The sequence below is a fragment of the Salmo salar genome, chromosome ssa14, assembly GCF_905237065.1.
Source record: "Salmo salar chromosome ssa14, Ssal_v3.1, whole genome shotgun sequence".
NCBI lineage: Eukaryota > Metazoa > Chordata > Actinopteri > Salmoniformes > Salmonidae > Salmo > Salmo salar.
In genome coordinates, this window is record NC_059455.1 from 74,830,769 (window position 1) to 74,846,918 (window position 16,150).

The 16,150-nt window shown below is 42.6% G+C and overlaps 1 protein-coding gene across 3 annotated transcripts; it reads right to left on the bottom strand.

Moving 5' to 3' along the window:
- Positions 1 to 2,875: 2,875 nt before the first annotated feature.
- On the bottom strand, positions 2,876 to 15,742 carry LOC106570298 (uncharacterized protein KIAA0895). 3 transcript variants are annotated; one of them, XM_014142465.2, is made up of 8 exons: positions 15,387 to 15,742; positions 13,664 to 13,938; positions 13,169 to 13,579; positions 11,186 to 11,329; positions 6,597 to 6,729; positions 5,866 to 6,171; positions 5,270 to 5,367; positions 2,876 to 4,538 (listed from the first exon to the last, which is right to left on the bottom strand). In XM_014142465.2, the coding sequence occupies exons 1-8, from the start codon at positions 15,409 to 15,411 to the stop codon at positions 4,365 to 4,367; spliced, it is 1,566 nt and encodes a 521-aa protein (XP_013997940.1). In that variant the 5' UTR covers positions 15,412 to 15,742; the 3' UTR covers positions 2,876 to 4,364. The 3 variants fall into 3 exon arrangements, with proteins under 3 accessions (XP_013997940.1, XP_013997938.1, XP_013997939.1); XM_014142463.2 differs by having other exon boundaries at positions 13,169 to 13,938; XM_014142464.2 differs by having other exon boundaries at positions 13,169 to 13,934; positions 15,387 to 15,740.
- Positions 15,743 to 16,150: the final 408 nt, after the last annotated feature.

Below are 16,150 nucleotides of genomic sequence, written 5' to 3' on the forward strand. Positions count from 1 at the left end.
TGATGACTACCCCTGATGACTTGGTCACGATGAGTCAGCACAATTGCTTCTCCCTCTTTTTTAAAGCCTTCCCTGTGGCTCAGTTGGTAGAGCATGGCGTTTGCAACGCCAGCATGGTGTGTGCAATGCCAGGGTTGTGGGTTTGATTCCCACGGGGGGCCAGTGCAAAAAATGCATGAAATGAAATGTATGCATTCACTACTGTAACTCTCTTTATCTCTCTCGCTGTCTCTGGTCACTTTCACAATCAGACAGAAAAACAGGGCAATAACCTCATCGGAGGATAATAACCTCCCTTGTTATTGTTTTAAAACCAGACACAGACAATGGTGACATTTAACAGATCAAAGCTGCTCTGTAAAAGCCACAGAAACTGAGAGTGTTTTTCATACAAGTGATCTTCTGCAACCCGCTGACTTTGATTTATTCATTTTTATTCATGTTGAGCTTAGGGATAGTGATAGAATGTAGCCTCTTAACAGAGGTTAGAGAAGTGGGTTTGAATCCTAGGGCTGACTGTTATTATAACACTTCAATACCCACATGAAAAAATACTATAGTATTCAGTGTAGTGTTTTTGCAGAATTTACTGTAGTATTCACTGTAGTCTGAAAAAACACTACAGTGAATACTGTAGTATACTGTAGTATTTACAGTTAACTATGGTATAAATACTGTAGTAAAAGACAACTGTAGAATATACTATAGTAATTAATGTTATTGTGTATTGTACTATACTGTAGTATTTACTGTAGTGTTTTTGCGCACTGTACTATATTGTAGTATTTACTGTAGTGTTTTTGTTTTATTATCTTTGACATAGAAGTGGAGGCTTTCTTCTTCAGGAAACCTACTGGAGAAATACTAAAAGAACACATTTTCCATAACCTGTAGGTAGGTAGGGCTGGGGTCGGTACAGATAGTTGAGAGCTTCTGCCCTTTTCTATAATCTGTAGGGAACACAATATATGGTCTATACATAGGTTTCTCACTTGTTGGTGGCTCAAACTGCGATATGGGGGAGGGGAATTGGCAGGGTATATGCAAATTAAACACTGTAGTATTTACTATAGTTATAAAAGTGCAGTGTTTTTGCAGACCTTATTGTAGTATTTACTACCGTTTTTTTTGTAGATTGCACTGTAGTATTTACTATAGTATTCTACAGTATACTACAACATTCTATAGTAAGTACTACAATACACATGATCGATGGATCCTACAGTGTGTAGTATAGTATTCTACAGTATACTACAGTTTCTGTTATAATTCTATAGTAAGTACTGTAGTATTCTATAGTAAACTGTAGTATTTTGTCATGTGGGCAGACATTTAAGAGTATTCTTTATCACTATCCTAAAAAAGTAGACCTGGCTTTCCAACCAGATGATTAATGTGAAAATAAGGACCATTCATCTCTGAGGTTCGTATTTTGGAAGCTGTGACATCCTGAAGGTAAGTGTGCCTGGAAAGTGTCGAGCTCTGCTCTTGCGACAGCTTATCCGTTTCATTTCAGCCAAGTTCTTCTTTCAGTGGCACATGTCTGAGTGAACTGCGCTTGGGGGATGTTACATCCTCTATTGCTATGGTTACATCACTATCAGCATCATGTATTACAGGATGAGGAAGTTCAGAAGGAACCTTCGGTCTGTGATGTCATGTATACAAACATATCCTCACTAAGAGTATGGTTACTATCGGTCAATACTGGCTGTGTCACATTAGGATGGAATGTGTTTAAAGTAAAATGCACCTTTTGTAATGTTCATAATTCTACTTTCATCATTGGTATATGATGTTGGGAGTTGAGTTGCCGCTTTCTTCAGTTTTTAAGTGATTTCACATATCATAGTCGAATCATATCACTGCCGAATAGAGCTATGGAGAAAGTAGTGGATGGGCTTGCCCTCTAGCGGTGAAAGATGTGGACTGCAGAGGCCTCCTCTCCTTGAGCCCACCCACACTTCAGCTGTCACACCTGTCCTACAAACATCTAACCCACTTTTACCAGACAAGCTTCTAAAACAAAATGGCTCTGTGAAATATTTATGGTTGGCTTCCAAGCCATGTGAAACAAGCCCATACAAAAGAAAAATTGTCTCAGAATGTTTAGAAACTTGGCTTTTGACATTGTCTTGCGTAAAACATAGAATCTCATACATTTATCATCTGGTTTCCATGTTAAAATGAACCTGATTCCATTGTTAGTAGTATAACACAATAACAGCCAGGTCAAGCTTGACCGATAGACTATAAACACCGGTGAAGGCTGCTAAGGGGAGGACAGCTCATAATAATGGCTGAAATGGAGTCAATGGCATGGTATCAAACACGTGCATGTGGTTCATACCATTCCATTGACTCCATTCCAGCCATTATTATGAGCCATCCTCCCCTCAGCAGCCTCCACTGATAAACACCCATATCTAACCATAGAAAACACCTCCTGACCAGCCCACACTATGAAGTCGTCTCCTCAAGTAGGACAAGCACCTATCCATTTAACAAATCAGAGCACACCAGTAGAAAAACATTTAAAAACGTTCTGCAACAGAAAATTAAAACAAGCATTTCTTATAGGACAAGGTGAGATAGTACCTCCCTGTTTCAGCCTGTTTTCTTCCATTTCATGCCTAGTGAATATGACCCAGGTTCTATGGAGCAGAGTGGACGCCCAGGATAAGAGGACCTGTTCTTGTTGGTGAGCCGTGTAGACAGAGGCCTATTGTCCAGCATGTCAGTACTTGTAGGTGCCAATAAACACAGGGCCACAATGGAGTCGTTTCACAGCGAAACCGGAGATTAATGAAGCGACAAGGTGACTGCAACACCTCTTTCCTCAGATTGAGAACAGACAGAAACACAAAGTCAAGTCTCCAATGTGATGGATCCACTTTATTAGGGTTTCCCAGGGCTTCAGTGAACATCGGGAGGTATTAAAATACAGTACAATACAATACATAGTGCTCATCATACAGTTGGATCATGCCCAGGGCCATTTGTGGTGAAGTATCGGCAGCAAACATGCTACCTACATCAGGTCAAAATTAGACTGGTCCCAGATCAGTTTGTGCTGTCCTGCCAACTCCTATGGTCATTGGAAATAACTATTGGCAAGACAGCACAAACTGATCTAGGACCAGGCTAGGTGGAAGTGTCAATAGAACAATATTTATCAAATATCACAGTGTTCAGTTCTCATAACAGGTACCAAAAGCAAGAACATCAACAACCTGTCAATCATGTTTGACAAAACGGAGAAAAACATTACAGTACAATATTACTGTTGTACTGTGCCTTTAAAAACACTAGGCCTATTGGTTGGTTTTAAAATGCAGCAAGGAGAGTTCATCAGTGTAAGGTTATAAGGTTATCTCTAAGGAAACTGCCTGAAACAAAGCAGTTCAAAGTTCATAGGTGAAAGGTTATAAATGCTGGAGAGAAAAGTGCAAATCTTAAGACGATGGGTGTTTGTAGGGATTGATGCTGCTGCACCAAGGTAACCTCTTGCCGGATACATCAACGGGGCACAAATACATATGATCCACAATGCACTTCTATGCTATCACAATCCTACTATCTCAGCACTATGCTGCTGTCTTGTGCTTCGTTAGGTTGCCTCTTCCACATGCCTTCCTCCACTGTGACCTGGTACATCATGAATCAGTGTTGTGCTTTTATGATACCATAGCCATCTCTCTCCTGTACGTCTCTTACTGCAGCCCGATACTGACAACCACACACTCTCTCTGGTTCATGGGTAATTCCCTGAACATCAACTATTAGAACAGTAACCAACCAAGGGCACAGTAAAAGCATAGGAACCCATTAGTCTTTGGAACAGAATATTGAAACTAGAAGTGCACTTAGCTTTGGGGTGCAAGAGAGAGATGGAGAAATGGAGAGGGAAACCCTACATACAATACAGTACGCTGCACAAGTCAGTCACGTCACACAGCTACCATACGTGGTAGAAAACTAGTTTTCAACCAGGAAACTACATCATCATGACATCATATACCATTTTGCCTGTTGGGGATGGTAGTGAGAGATGCAGGGTTGTCACTGTGAATGATGTCAGGTTTCGGTAGCTCAGTAGCTCGGTGGAAGTGTGGCATACTGGAGGGTCAGGGGTCACTTATTTCTGGGTATGCTCAGATGAGGAGCATATGGTCACTTTTCACGGGGTACTGGGACAGAAGAACCCGCACACTCACGTACTCCAACACATACCTTTATAACAACCTTATAACAACCTCTATGCCTTTGTTATTTACAAAACGTTTCAATCCCAAATGGATCTTGGTCCGGTTGCTGTTAACCTATAAAAGCTATGTGCTGGAGTAACTGAGTGTGCAGGCCCACTAGTCCTCCATGTCTCGGATGAGCACCCCGAGCTCCTCGTCAGTCAGCTGGTTGACCTCCATGATCTTCTCCAGCTGTTCAGCGTAGCACGCTGTGTCCTGCAGGAAGTGAGGTATCCTCACGGGCTCCATCTGCGCCAGGCCTTTCAGCCGATCCACGTCCTCGTACGACACCTGGGCAAGCAGACAGACAGAAACAATCGAGATCATGCTAATGTGTTTTAGAACAAGCGAAGAAAAACGTCAGACAGACAGAAACAATCAAGATGGAATAATGTAATACAAGCAGGTTTCTATTCAGCAGGGAGTGCCACTGGCCAACCCTCCTCCAGGCAGGCTTTTGTTCATAATCCACTACTCTAACACACCAGGAACTGCGAATCCATGCTCTGATGAGCAGCTCATTAGAATCAGACGTGCTAGAGCAGGGCAGGAACAAAAGCCTGCATACCAAGTAGCTCTCTAGAAGGAGGGTTGGCCACCTGTGCTATACAGATATGCCTAGAACAGACAGCAGTAACACTGGAAGCCCATCTGTGTGAAACACATTGAGTCATGTGTTCCCTCTCTATGCCTGAATTAATAATATGGTCTGCTCTGCTTTCTCCTCATACTGCTGTATTTACCTAAGCTTTTTCAGCCTGGCATCTCATTTAAATTCATGTGCAAATAGGCATTGTAGTTATGGTGAAGGAGAGAGAGGGAGAGAGGAGAGCGATACGAAAGCTGTGTAGTCAAACATCGCCATTATGTCTCCTGTCTGCAGTGTAATGCAAACCCTTTGCAAAATAATCATTACGCACAAAAAGGCATAGGATGCCGGTTAGGCAGCCTCCTGATAAACCTACTCTTGCCACGTCTATGGGTCTTAGTCTGATATATTAAACAGACCCCCTGTTACCCACCTTCCCCAGGGACATTAGCAACTGGAAGTCAATCTTCTCTCTGTGTCTCAGGATCTTCAGGATGCCATCCAGGTAAACCTGGTCCTTACTGAAACAACCTGAAATATACAACAACAAGCCCATGGAGATGACATCAGTACGTACTGAAACAGTCAAGTCCACATTCATTACATCAGAAGTTAAAAACAGCCAAGGCCTGGTAGAAAATACTGACTCCAGTAGGAGGAAAAGCTCAAGTAAGAGATAGGCATGTAGCTGCATGCAGGACTGCCTATGGACAGACGTAGGAGCTTAATTTGATCACCCTGTTGCAGGAGAACTTTCCTGCAATGCAGAACATTTAAAACGTGTAGTGTATCGGAGGTTTAAAAAGGCTTCTGAAGTTTGCAATTTACACTTTCAAATTTCAGACTTGATTTTTCCTTACGAAAGATGTATCAACCCCTACAAAAATGTCCATTAATTATAATCCACATAATAATTCACATTTCCTGTTGCTGTAGGATTATTTTCCTGCTGTAGCAAACCGGCTCAAATGAAGATACTACATCTGGATGAGCGTGTGAACAACAAACGGTTGTGTCTGTGTTAGTTACCAGGCTGTGCGGTGTTGGTCTGTCCCCTCTTGGCTCGTACACAGTAGTCCCAGCGTGTGTTGGGGTCCTGGACGAAGCGTCCCAGGCTGTGGAACAGCTGAGAGAAGGACATGCGGCTGGCCTGGTACACAGTGTAGTAGAGCAAGGCGGCCCTCCACAGGGTAGGGTCCTTACGGAACAGGACAGAGTGGATGCTGGCCAGCCCCTCCTCCGTGGGGTTCAAAGGTCGGAGGTTGTGCTTCTTCCTGCCGACTCCGCTGTTCCACGGCTGCTGGGCGTTGTTGATGCCCCGGAAGTAGTGTGTGCCTGGGCAGTGTGCACAGACACAGGAAATGATCGCAGTGGCTATATTGCACCAACAGGGTGAAGAGTCCCAAGCTGACCTCATCCTAGAAAAAATAACAGTGCTGCTGAGTACAGCAGAGCAGACTAGTGGGCCGGTGAATTACTGTGAGCGAACAGCAAGTTCAGTATTGAGTGGTCCAGGACCATGAGTAATGATTGTGTTCATTTAAATGTGCTGTGGTTGTGGAAGTGTCTCTTATCAACCAATACATGTTTTGCACCTAGCACTCCTGACCCATTCTCCCTGATCCAGGACAACTGTGTGCATTATGTTACCCTTGAATTACATTACTGTGTGGCTGCAATACTGGAACAAACACTGGGATTTGTGCACCTCTTGACAAAACTAAGCACCCCTAGAGGTATAATGGAGTTATAGTACCAACCGATCTCGTGTCGTAGCATGCCCTCCAGCCAGTGTTCCCGGGCTGTGGCAATGTTGATGGTCAGAGTGGGCCGGCTGTTCACCACCGTCATGGACGCTCTGGAGAGGAGGTCGTCTGTCACATTGACCACTATCTGACAACAGAGAGAGGGAGAGATGTTGAGACTCACTTTATATGGAGCACTATTTGGCAAAGACACCACATAGAGATATGTGGTTGAGAAATGTCTACCTTAATAAGTGCTACGGTACCATAGCAGAATATGGGGTTACTATGTGGGAATTGTTATGATTGGGGTGTGCAGAAAGTTCATTATAGTGATCTTAGGGGGTTTGTTCTTTTGGGAGATTTAGGAGGAACAAGATGAACCAGGCCCTGGCAGAGTAGTATTTTATTATGTCTGTTTCCCATGGTCTCTATGACCTTCATGGCTCAGAGTAGTATTTTATTATGTCTGTTTCCCATGGTCTCTATGACCTTCATGGCTCAGAGTAGTATTTTATTATGTCTGTTTCCCATGGTCTCTATGACCTTCATGGCTCAGAGTAGTATTTTATTATGTCTGTTTCCCATGGTCTCTATGACCTTCATGGCTCAGAGTAGTATTTTATTATGTCTGTTTCATGGTCTCTATGACCTTCATGGCTCAGAGTAGTATTTTATTATGTCTGTTTCCCATGGTCTCTATGACCTTCATGGCTCAGAGTAGTATTTTATTATGTCTGTTTCCCATGGTCTCTATGACCTTCATGGCTCAGAACGTGGCGGAACTTATTATTCATTTACTCAACAAAAACCACAGGGCTGTAAAGCGGATGTGCTCATGGAAATGGAAACCTTGTACAAGTTGCCTGTCACGTCGGGGATGTCAGCCTTCTACTGTATCTGTGTGGCTGTTCTTTTGTAGCCATGGGACACCTGGGAACTGCTCTCTGACATAACCATTAGATGGATGAACATACTGTGCCTTCAGAAAGCATTCATACCCCTTATACCACATTTTGTTGTGTTACAGCCTGAATTAAAGATAGATTAAATATATTTTACCCAATAATGACAAAGTGAAAAGATGTTTTTAGTTTTGCAAATGTATTTAAATGAAATACAGAAATATCTAATTTACATAAGTATTCACACCCCTGAGTCAACACTATTCTGTAGAGGCTTCCTTCTTTCCCCTCTGTCAATTAGGTTAGTATTGTAGAGTAACTACAATGTTGATCCATCCTCAGTTTTCTCCTATCACAGCAATTCAACTCTTTTAAAGTCACCATTTGTCAGGGTTTTCGCTGCTGGTCATTCGAATCAAGTGCAGGAGAGCAGAGAATAGGTGATCAGGCGACTTTATTAGCCAAGAGCAACAAACAGACGGGAGCAAACAGCTACAAATCAAGCCAACTAGCAAAAGTGACAAGCGCAAAATACCGTCAAATAATATAACAATAAGGTTCACCAAAAATTCCCCCAATAGGGTACAGGCAATGCCCAGGGTGAAAAACCAGACTGGCGCGATACAACAAACATAAAACAAAACAATTACACACAAAGACATGGGGGGAACAGAGGAATATATATATGCAGTGTGATTAGGGAATGTAAACCAGGTGTGCGGGGAACAAGACAAAACAAATGGAACAATGGAAAATGGAGCGGCGATGGCTAGAAGGCCGGTGACGTCGACCGCCGAACGCCGCCCGAACAAGGAGAGGAGCCGACTTCGGCGGAAGTCGTGACACCATTGGTCACCAAGTCACCAAAATATATGTTCTTTACCATTCGGCCATCAGATTTGCCACCAATGCTCCTTATAGGACACATCACTGCACTCTATACTCCTCTGTAAACTGGTCATCTTTGTATACCTGTCGCAAGACCCACTGGTTGATGCTTATTTATAAAACCCTCTTAGGCCTCACTCCCCCATTTCTGAGATATCTACTGCAGCCCTCATCCTCCACATACAACACCCGTTCTGCCAGTCACATTCAGTTAAAAAGGTGCCCAAAGCACACATATCCCTGGATCACTCATCTTTTCAGTTTGCTGCAGCTAGCAACTGGAACAAGCTGCAACAAACACTCAAACTGGACAGTTTATTCTCAATCTCTTAATTCAAAGACTCAATCATGTTGTCTCTACCTTCTTTCCCTTTGTGCTGTTGTCTGTGCCCAACAATGTTTGTACCCTCTTTTGTGCTGCTACCATGTTGTGCTGCTGTCATGTTGTGTTGCTACCATTTTGTTGTCATGTTGTGTTGCTACCATGCTGTACTGTCATGTGTTGCTGCCATGCTATGTTGTTGTCTTAGGTCTCTCTTTATGTAGTGTTGTCTCTCTTGTCGTGATGTGTGTTTTGTCCTATATTTTTATTTACTTTATTTTGAATCCCCCATCCCCGCAGAAGGCCTTTTGCCTTTTGGTAGGTCGTCATTGTAAATAACAATTTGTTCTTAAAACCTCTTACATCTAGATGTTCCGCTAGCGGAACGGCTCGCCAATATCCAATGATGGGCGTGGCACGAATTACAAACTCCTCAAAAATCCCAAAATTTCTATTTTTCAAACATATGACTATTTTACACCATTTTAAAGACACGACTCTCCTTTATCTAACCACATTGTCCGATTTCAAAAAGGCTTTACAACTAAAGCAAAACATTAGATTATGTCAGGAGAGTACCCAGCCAGAAATAATCAGACACCCATTTTTCAACCAAAACCACAGCTAAATGCAGCACTAACCTTTGATGATCTTCATCAGATGACACTCCTAGGACATTATGTTATACAATACATGCATGTTTTGTTCAATCAAGTTCATATTTATATCAAAAACCAGCTTTTTACATTAGCATGTGACGTTCAGAACTTGCATACCCACCGAAAACTTCCGGTGAATTTACTAAATTACTCACGATAAACTTTCACAAAAAACATAACAATTATTTTAAGAATTATAGATACAGAACTCCTTTATGCAATCGCAGTGTCCGATTTTAAAATAGCTTTCGGTGAAAGCACATTTTGCAATATTCTGAGTAGATAGCTCGCCATCACGGGCTAGCTATTTTGACACCCACCAAGACACCCACTCAGATTTACTATAAGAAAAATTGGATTACCTTTGCTGTTCTTCGTCAGAATGCACTCCCAGGACTTCTACTTCAACACCCAATGTTGTTTTGGTTCCAAATAATCCATAGTTATATCCAAATAGCTGCGTTCTGTTCTTGCGTTCAAGACACTATCCGAAGGGTGACGCGCCGGCGCATATCGTGACAAAAGAATTATAAATATTCCATTACCGTACTTCGAAGCATGTCAAACGCTGTTTAAAATCAATTTTTATGCGATTTTTCTCGTAAAATAGTGATAATATTCCGACCGGGAGACGTTGTTTTCGTTCAAAGACTGAAAGAATAAAATGGTGTGTTCACATGCACGCGTGCGCCTGTGTCATTGTTCTCAGATCGACCACTATCCAAAACCCCTACTGTTTTTCAGCCAGGGACTGCAGAGTCATCATTCCCCGTTCTGGTGCCTTCTGAGAGCCTATGGGAGCCTTAGAAAATGTCATGTTACAGCAGAGATCCTCTATTTTCCATAAAGAGGCTATAGAAGGACAAGAAATGGTCAGAGAGGGGACTTCCTGTATGGAATCTTCTCAGGTTTTGGCCTGCCACATGAGTTCTGTTATACTCACAGACACCATTCAAACAGTTTTAGAAACTTTAGGGTGTTTTCTATCCAAATCAAACAATTATATGCATATTCTAGTTTCTGGGCAGGAGTAATAACCAGATTAAATCGGGTATGTTTTTTTATCCGGCCGTGAAAATACTGCCCCCTATCCTAAACAGGTTAACTGACTTGCCTAGTTAAATAAAGGTTACATTAAAAAATAAAAAATAAAAATTGGCCTCATGGTGAAATCCCTGAGCGGTTTCCTTCCTCTCCGGCAACTGAGTTAGGAAGGACACCTGTATCTTTGTAGTGACTGGGTGTATTGATACAACATCCAAAGTGTAATTAAGAACTTCTCCATGCTCAAAGGGATGTTCAATGTCTGCTTTTATTTTTTTACCTATCTACCAATAGGTGCCTTTCTTTGTGAGGCATTGGAAAACCTCCCTGGTCTTTGTGGTTGAATCTGTGTTTTAAATTCACTGCTCAACTGAGGGATGTGTGGGGTACAGAGATATCATGTTAAACACTATTATTGCACACAGAGTCCATGCAACTTATTACATGAATTTTATGCACATTTTTACTCCCAAACTTATTTAGTCTTGCCACAACAGAGGGGTTGAATACTTATTGACTCAAGATTTCTAAAAACATAATTTCACTTTGACATTATGGAGTATTGTGTGTAGGCCAGTGACAAAAAATCTATATTTCATCTATTTTAAATTCAGGCTGTAACACAGCAAAATGTGGATAAAGTCAAGTGGTGTGAATCCTTTCTGAAGGCACTGTAGTTGACCCTGGATCTGTGGTAAGGGGTACCTTCTACCATTCTCCAGGTAAAAGTTGCCCTTGACCACAGATCTAGAATCAGATTACGCCAGCTGGTCCATGTCCTCTCACCTCCCCAATACAACCCTCCTTTTCCATGTACTTCTTGACCAGGTACCAGATACGGCACTTGGTGAGCAGGTTGCCTCCTGTGGCTTGCTCAAACTTCTCATAATTCCCATACTTCTGGAGGGCCAACTCCATGATACGTACCGCCTGTAGAGGGAGAGAAACACAATGACAGAAAACATTATGCTAAAATCTAATGAAGGACTTAGACATTATCTCAGTAAGGATACAGCTACAAAGGCTTGATTCAGTTCAGGAGAGAGATGATATTGAGGGAAATAACAAGAACTTGACTCATCCTTCAGTTGATTTGTTTGGAGGGATATACTGCATAGCAAAGAGCTATCTATGATTAGGCTATATAAATAGCTCCCTTTTAGGAATAGCACTTGGAGTTGTTTTGTCAGGTGGCAAGGCCAGGGCAGGACAGGTCAGTGCTTTCTCCCTTCTCTCTGTGGTGTGGTCAGGGCTGTGGACTAGGCCTGATAGAGACAGTCCCTACTCCCTACAGATCATTACAGAGATCATCCTCTCTCTCACCCCAGCGCTCACGCCATAGAGATCAAGTAGAGACCGGAAATCAAGTCAGTTCTGTTAAATGTACAGTAACTGGAGTGGTTACGCAATAGCACAATTAGCTGTTGAAGTCACACAGTGTAAATGAGTTCCTGAAGCTTATCAGGGTTAAGATTACTGCATGAGGTAGCCTAAACAACATGAAGTTGGGCAGATAGGCTAATTTGTGTTTCATCGTTTGAAGTTTAATAACAGTTGATTGTCAGCTTTGAGGATCAAAACAAAAAAAGGGGTTGTATTCTACATCAGTGTAGTGAATGGCCACACAGTTATACACAATGGGAATGTGTAAAACGATACTAATACCAGGAGTGGAAGAAAGTAAACATGATAGCACAAACGGCAATGTCCACCACAGGATCAAATTACCTACATTTTCTGTAGTCTTCACTCAACAAAAGAGGCTGCCATAGGTTCCTATCAGTATACTATTGTTACCCAGATAGCAAGCATGCAACAGAACACCTTAGGGGTTGCTATTCAGTTCCAACCGCACTCAAAACACTAGACCAGACTACATTCTATTAATTCTACTGAACTATATGTTAGACAGCAGGCTACCTAGTACAATCACTGTGATTTACAGTAGTGCTTGAAATAATATTTTTGTGGAAATTGATTTCTCCCTCAATTCATTCTTGTAGCTCCGCTAACTATTGCGTGAGGTACAAAGATGTGCAGTAATATTCATGTATCCAATAACCTTTACGATGTCTTATTTCTCTTGTTTCTCTTGTTGGGGTAATCACAACATGGCTTTTAACATACTCACTCAGCTATCGATCTGTCGTTAGAGTAGCTTGTTGGCTATCTGGCCAGAATAAGGGCTAATGTGGATAGCATTTGATAAATACTAATGTGGAAAGATCTCCAGACTACAGCTCAGACAGAGAGAGCACTGGTGTCTCTTTCCACCCCCTGACTGGTGTGCTAAGCTTGAGTTTTAAAGCACTTTTCCTCCCAGCTAAGCTATCCAAGCTTGTCTGTCAGGGTTGTCTGCTGCCTGGCTACATGGCTTTCACTGAGTGGGCAGATTTACTTCAGCTCAGTCCTGGGAGAATAAGAGGTTTGGCAGAGAGAAATTGTTTGGCCACAGGCTCTGGGCTTGACCCCGGCACAATGTGCCTCACTATATAAAATCAGCCGGCTCAGCAGTAGCATTGGGCACTTGGGACATGGTTTAGGACAGGGTAGGTCATCTGTACCGACCTCTGGAAGTGCTTACTGTTTGTTGTGCCTAGTCTACCTCTTGCCTTAGTTGTATAAAACTTGTCTCCTGTCCTTAGACTTACCTGTAACAGTAATTGGCATGATAATTCGCTCCTCACCTCTCCACTGTTATAGCTGATGTGTAGGGAGATTTATGGTTTAAAATGGCCCAAAAAAACACTTAATTGACATGGGTCTCACCTGTGTCAGGAAGCGGTCGGAGGCATTGTTGTGGCGAGCCAGCACCAGCGGAGACACAGGGTTGCTGTACTCAAACTGAGGATTGTAGCTGAAGTCCGACTTGAAGAACTTCACCTTCTCCTTCTCCACGTTGGACGGCTTGATGGCAGTGAGGATGCAAAGCTTCTTGATCCCGGCGTTCTCCCCTTCCCGCATCACCCCTCCTCTGGGCAGTGAGGGCAGCTTGGTACGGGGTGAACTAGAAAAGCAGGTCTTCCGTGGCCGGGCGACAGGGCGGGGGGACAGGCCCATGGTGCTACCCAGGACCGTGATGCTGTGGGCTGCCTTTTGTCTGCTGGCGAAGCCCCCTGAGGCAGAGGAGAAGACATGGTGGTGGGAGGGGTGCCTGGTGTCCCTGGTGTCTCCGCTGCCCTGCTGGCCCAACAGTAACAGAGGAGTTACAGACGGATGGCGGTGGTTATCGTGTGACCTGCTGGATGTAGAGGCACATCTCACCGTCTTCTTGGGCCTGCGGTACGGGGAGTGCTTTGGGCTCTGTCTCTCCTCCTCCTCGCCCTGCAGGAGCACATTGTAGCTGCTGGTTCCTGTGGTAAAGAGGTCCTTGAGGATGCTGGAGGACAGCTTCTCCAGGCACACCTGAGTGGGGCTCAGAGGCTGCTTGTCCGGCACAGTGGGGCTCGAGTAATTCTTAGAGATCTCCATCTCTACCGGCACTGTCGAGCTCAGGAGGTACTTCTTAGACTGCTCCATCTCTGGCCAATGGAGCCTTTCTGAAACAACAAGTGATGATGACTGACCGAGGGTTGAGTCAGTAACACTGACACAGCAGCTTACTTATTTTAGATTCTCTCACTCACTCACTGAGCAGTACATGGGCTAATCCTCTTACAGAACGAGACAGAGGAGCTTCTTCAGTCTGCAGCCAGTTCAGCTCTAAAGCTAGACTTCTGTGAATTATGTCATGTGTGCATGTGTTGTTTACAGAACCCAATAGAGGATTATTCAATAGCTCAGAGGGTGATATCATTAGTTTGGGTTTGCAGAGCAACACTGACTCACTCAGCCCAAGGCAATAAAGGCTGCTTCTATCCTCCTCCATTTCATAGAATCACAGTGCATAGACCTCAAATGGACATATCCAAATGGACATTTCTGACAACCTCTCCAGTTACAGCTTTATAACAACTGTATCAGCAGTCCTTAGTGGGACTATTATGCACAAAGCACAGTCAGTTATGATGTAGGCGTGTCGCCAAATGATTCCCATCATGTCTCCAGAGTCTGATAGGGTAGCAGCCCTAGTGCAGAGCCTTGTGTCCTGTGCTCCAGTGAGATGGGCTGGTTGACCAGGAGCGTCATCACACTGTGTGTAACTACTTTGTTCAGACAGGAGCACTGATGTGGAAGCTTTGCAACCACTGTACTAACAACTCAACCAATTCAGGGCTTCAGCAGATCACATGGCAACAACAGATTTCAAAACAAACCATTTCAGATAACGTTACCCAAGCTGAATCATTCCAAAAGATGAGTCAGTAGCTGGTCATGGAACAAATACATTAAGAATGGATAAATATCCCTTGACCATGTCAATGTACTAACAAGTACTGCAATACAGTAGCTACTGACAGTAATAATGCATTGTTAGACTTGTTATAACAATGTTGGTGTACTTTTTATATGCTTACTCTTTTAAATGTGTGCTTTTATAGATTTTTTTATCTTGTGTATGTAAAAGTGACTTTTGGTGTCTTGAAAGGTGCTTGAAAAGTTAAGCATGTACGTTATGACTGCTTTATAATGTCTAAGAGGTCTATAATGTCTACAAGATCATCAGCAGACTCCAGCACCATCATCTACCATGCTCTGACCAGCTTACTCCGCTCAAGCCATAAACTGCCCCTCTCCATCTTCAGAGGATGCAGCTTTCAACTTGGTCTCTATTTGTTGGCCTGTCATGGTACTAGTGCTTGTTGTTTTTTGCTCTAGAAGCGCTTTAAAAATGTAATACATTATTATTATTAAAAACATCAAAATAACGAGTGTCAAAACAACAGCCAGTTTCAGAGTGAGTGGAAATGCAGCACAACTTATTATAAGCATTTTATCTGTTTGTGCAGTGTGTTTATGTTGTTGCTGGCTTTCTGGCCAGATTGGAAAGCTAATGTTAGCTAATTCAAGCAAATTCAAGTCATACACAGATGAAGTGCATACATACCAGTGACTTTTATTGATTCGAGCATTGAATCGAGTCTTTGTTCTGAGGACCACCTCTTGACAACAACGTCTTCGAAGCAAAAAAACCTAGTAACTTAGCTATCTAACGTTAGCTAGCTAATACGTAACCTTAGCTAATGTAGCTAACTAACCAGTTTACCAACTGTCACTAACCTAACTAGCTAGCTAGATCAAACTAAACAAGATTAGCAAGCTAGATGGTCAACTAACGATGACAGACAAACAGCTAACTGAGAATGTCATCAGTCATTCCGTGCTCCTGTAGCTCTCAAACTGTTATTGAGACTGAAGAACGAAATGACTCAAGCTAAGAGCGGTTTCCATGGTACCCAGGCAACGTCACACAGAAACGATTGTGCTTCTGTGAGATGACGTTTTCAGTAAAAAGACAAGAGATTCGATTTTTTGCAACTAATATTATTCCAAAGTGTATTTACAGTTTATACATATTTGTATGATGTTTTTCCCTTTTTAACCAAATTTCATACAAATTCCACCAAATTGTTTCATAAATGTAGCTTAATTCAATATCTGCTCATCTGATTCCATGTATTTCTGCATGTTTTAAATGTGTGACTCAGACTCAATGGCATAAAGAAAAGCATATGCTTAATTTAACCGGGCAGGTCAAATTCCATCCTCCTAATGTCTCACTGAAGGTAGGGCCTTGAATTATGGGATTATAATGATGACAGAAGCACAGAACTACCTGGGTTTGTATTTTGAATTTCGTGATCACACATT

Coding starts and splice junctions, on each gene's coding strand:
- LOC106570298 (XM_014142463.2), bottom strand. CDS start 15,411: ATGCTCGAATCAATAAAAGTCACTG. Junction 11,330..13,168: donor CCGACCGCTTCCTGACACAG/GTGAGACCCATG, acceptor CTCCCTCTACAG/GCGGTACGTATCATGGAGTT. Junction 4,539..5,269: donor TGCTAATGTCCCTGGGGAAG/GTGGGTAACAGG, acceptor CTGCTTGCCCAG/GTGTCGTACGAGGACGTGGA.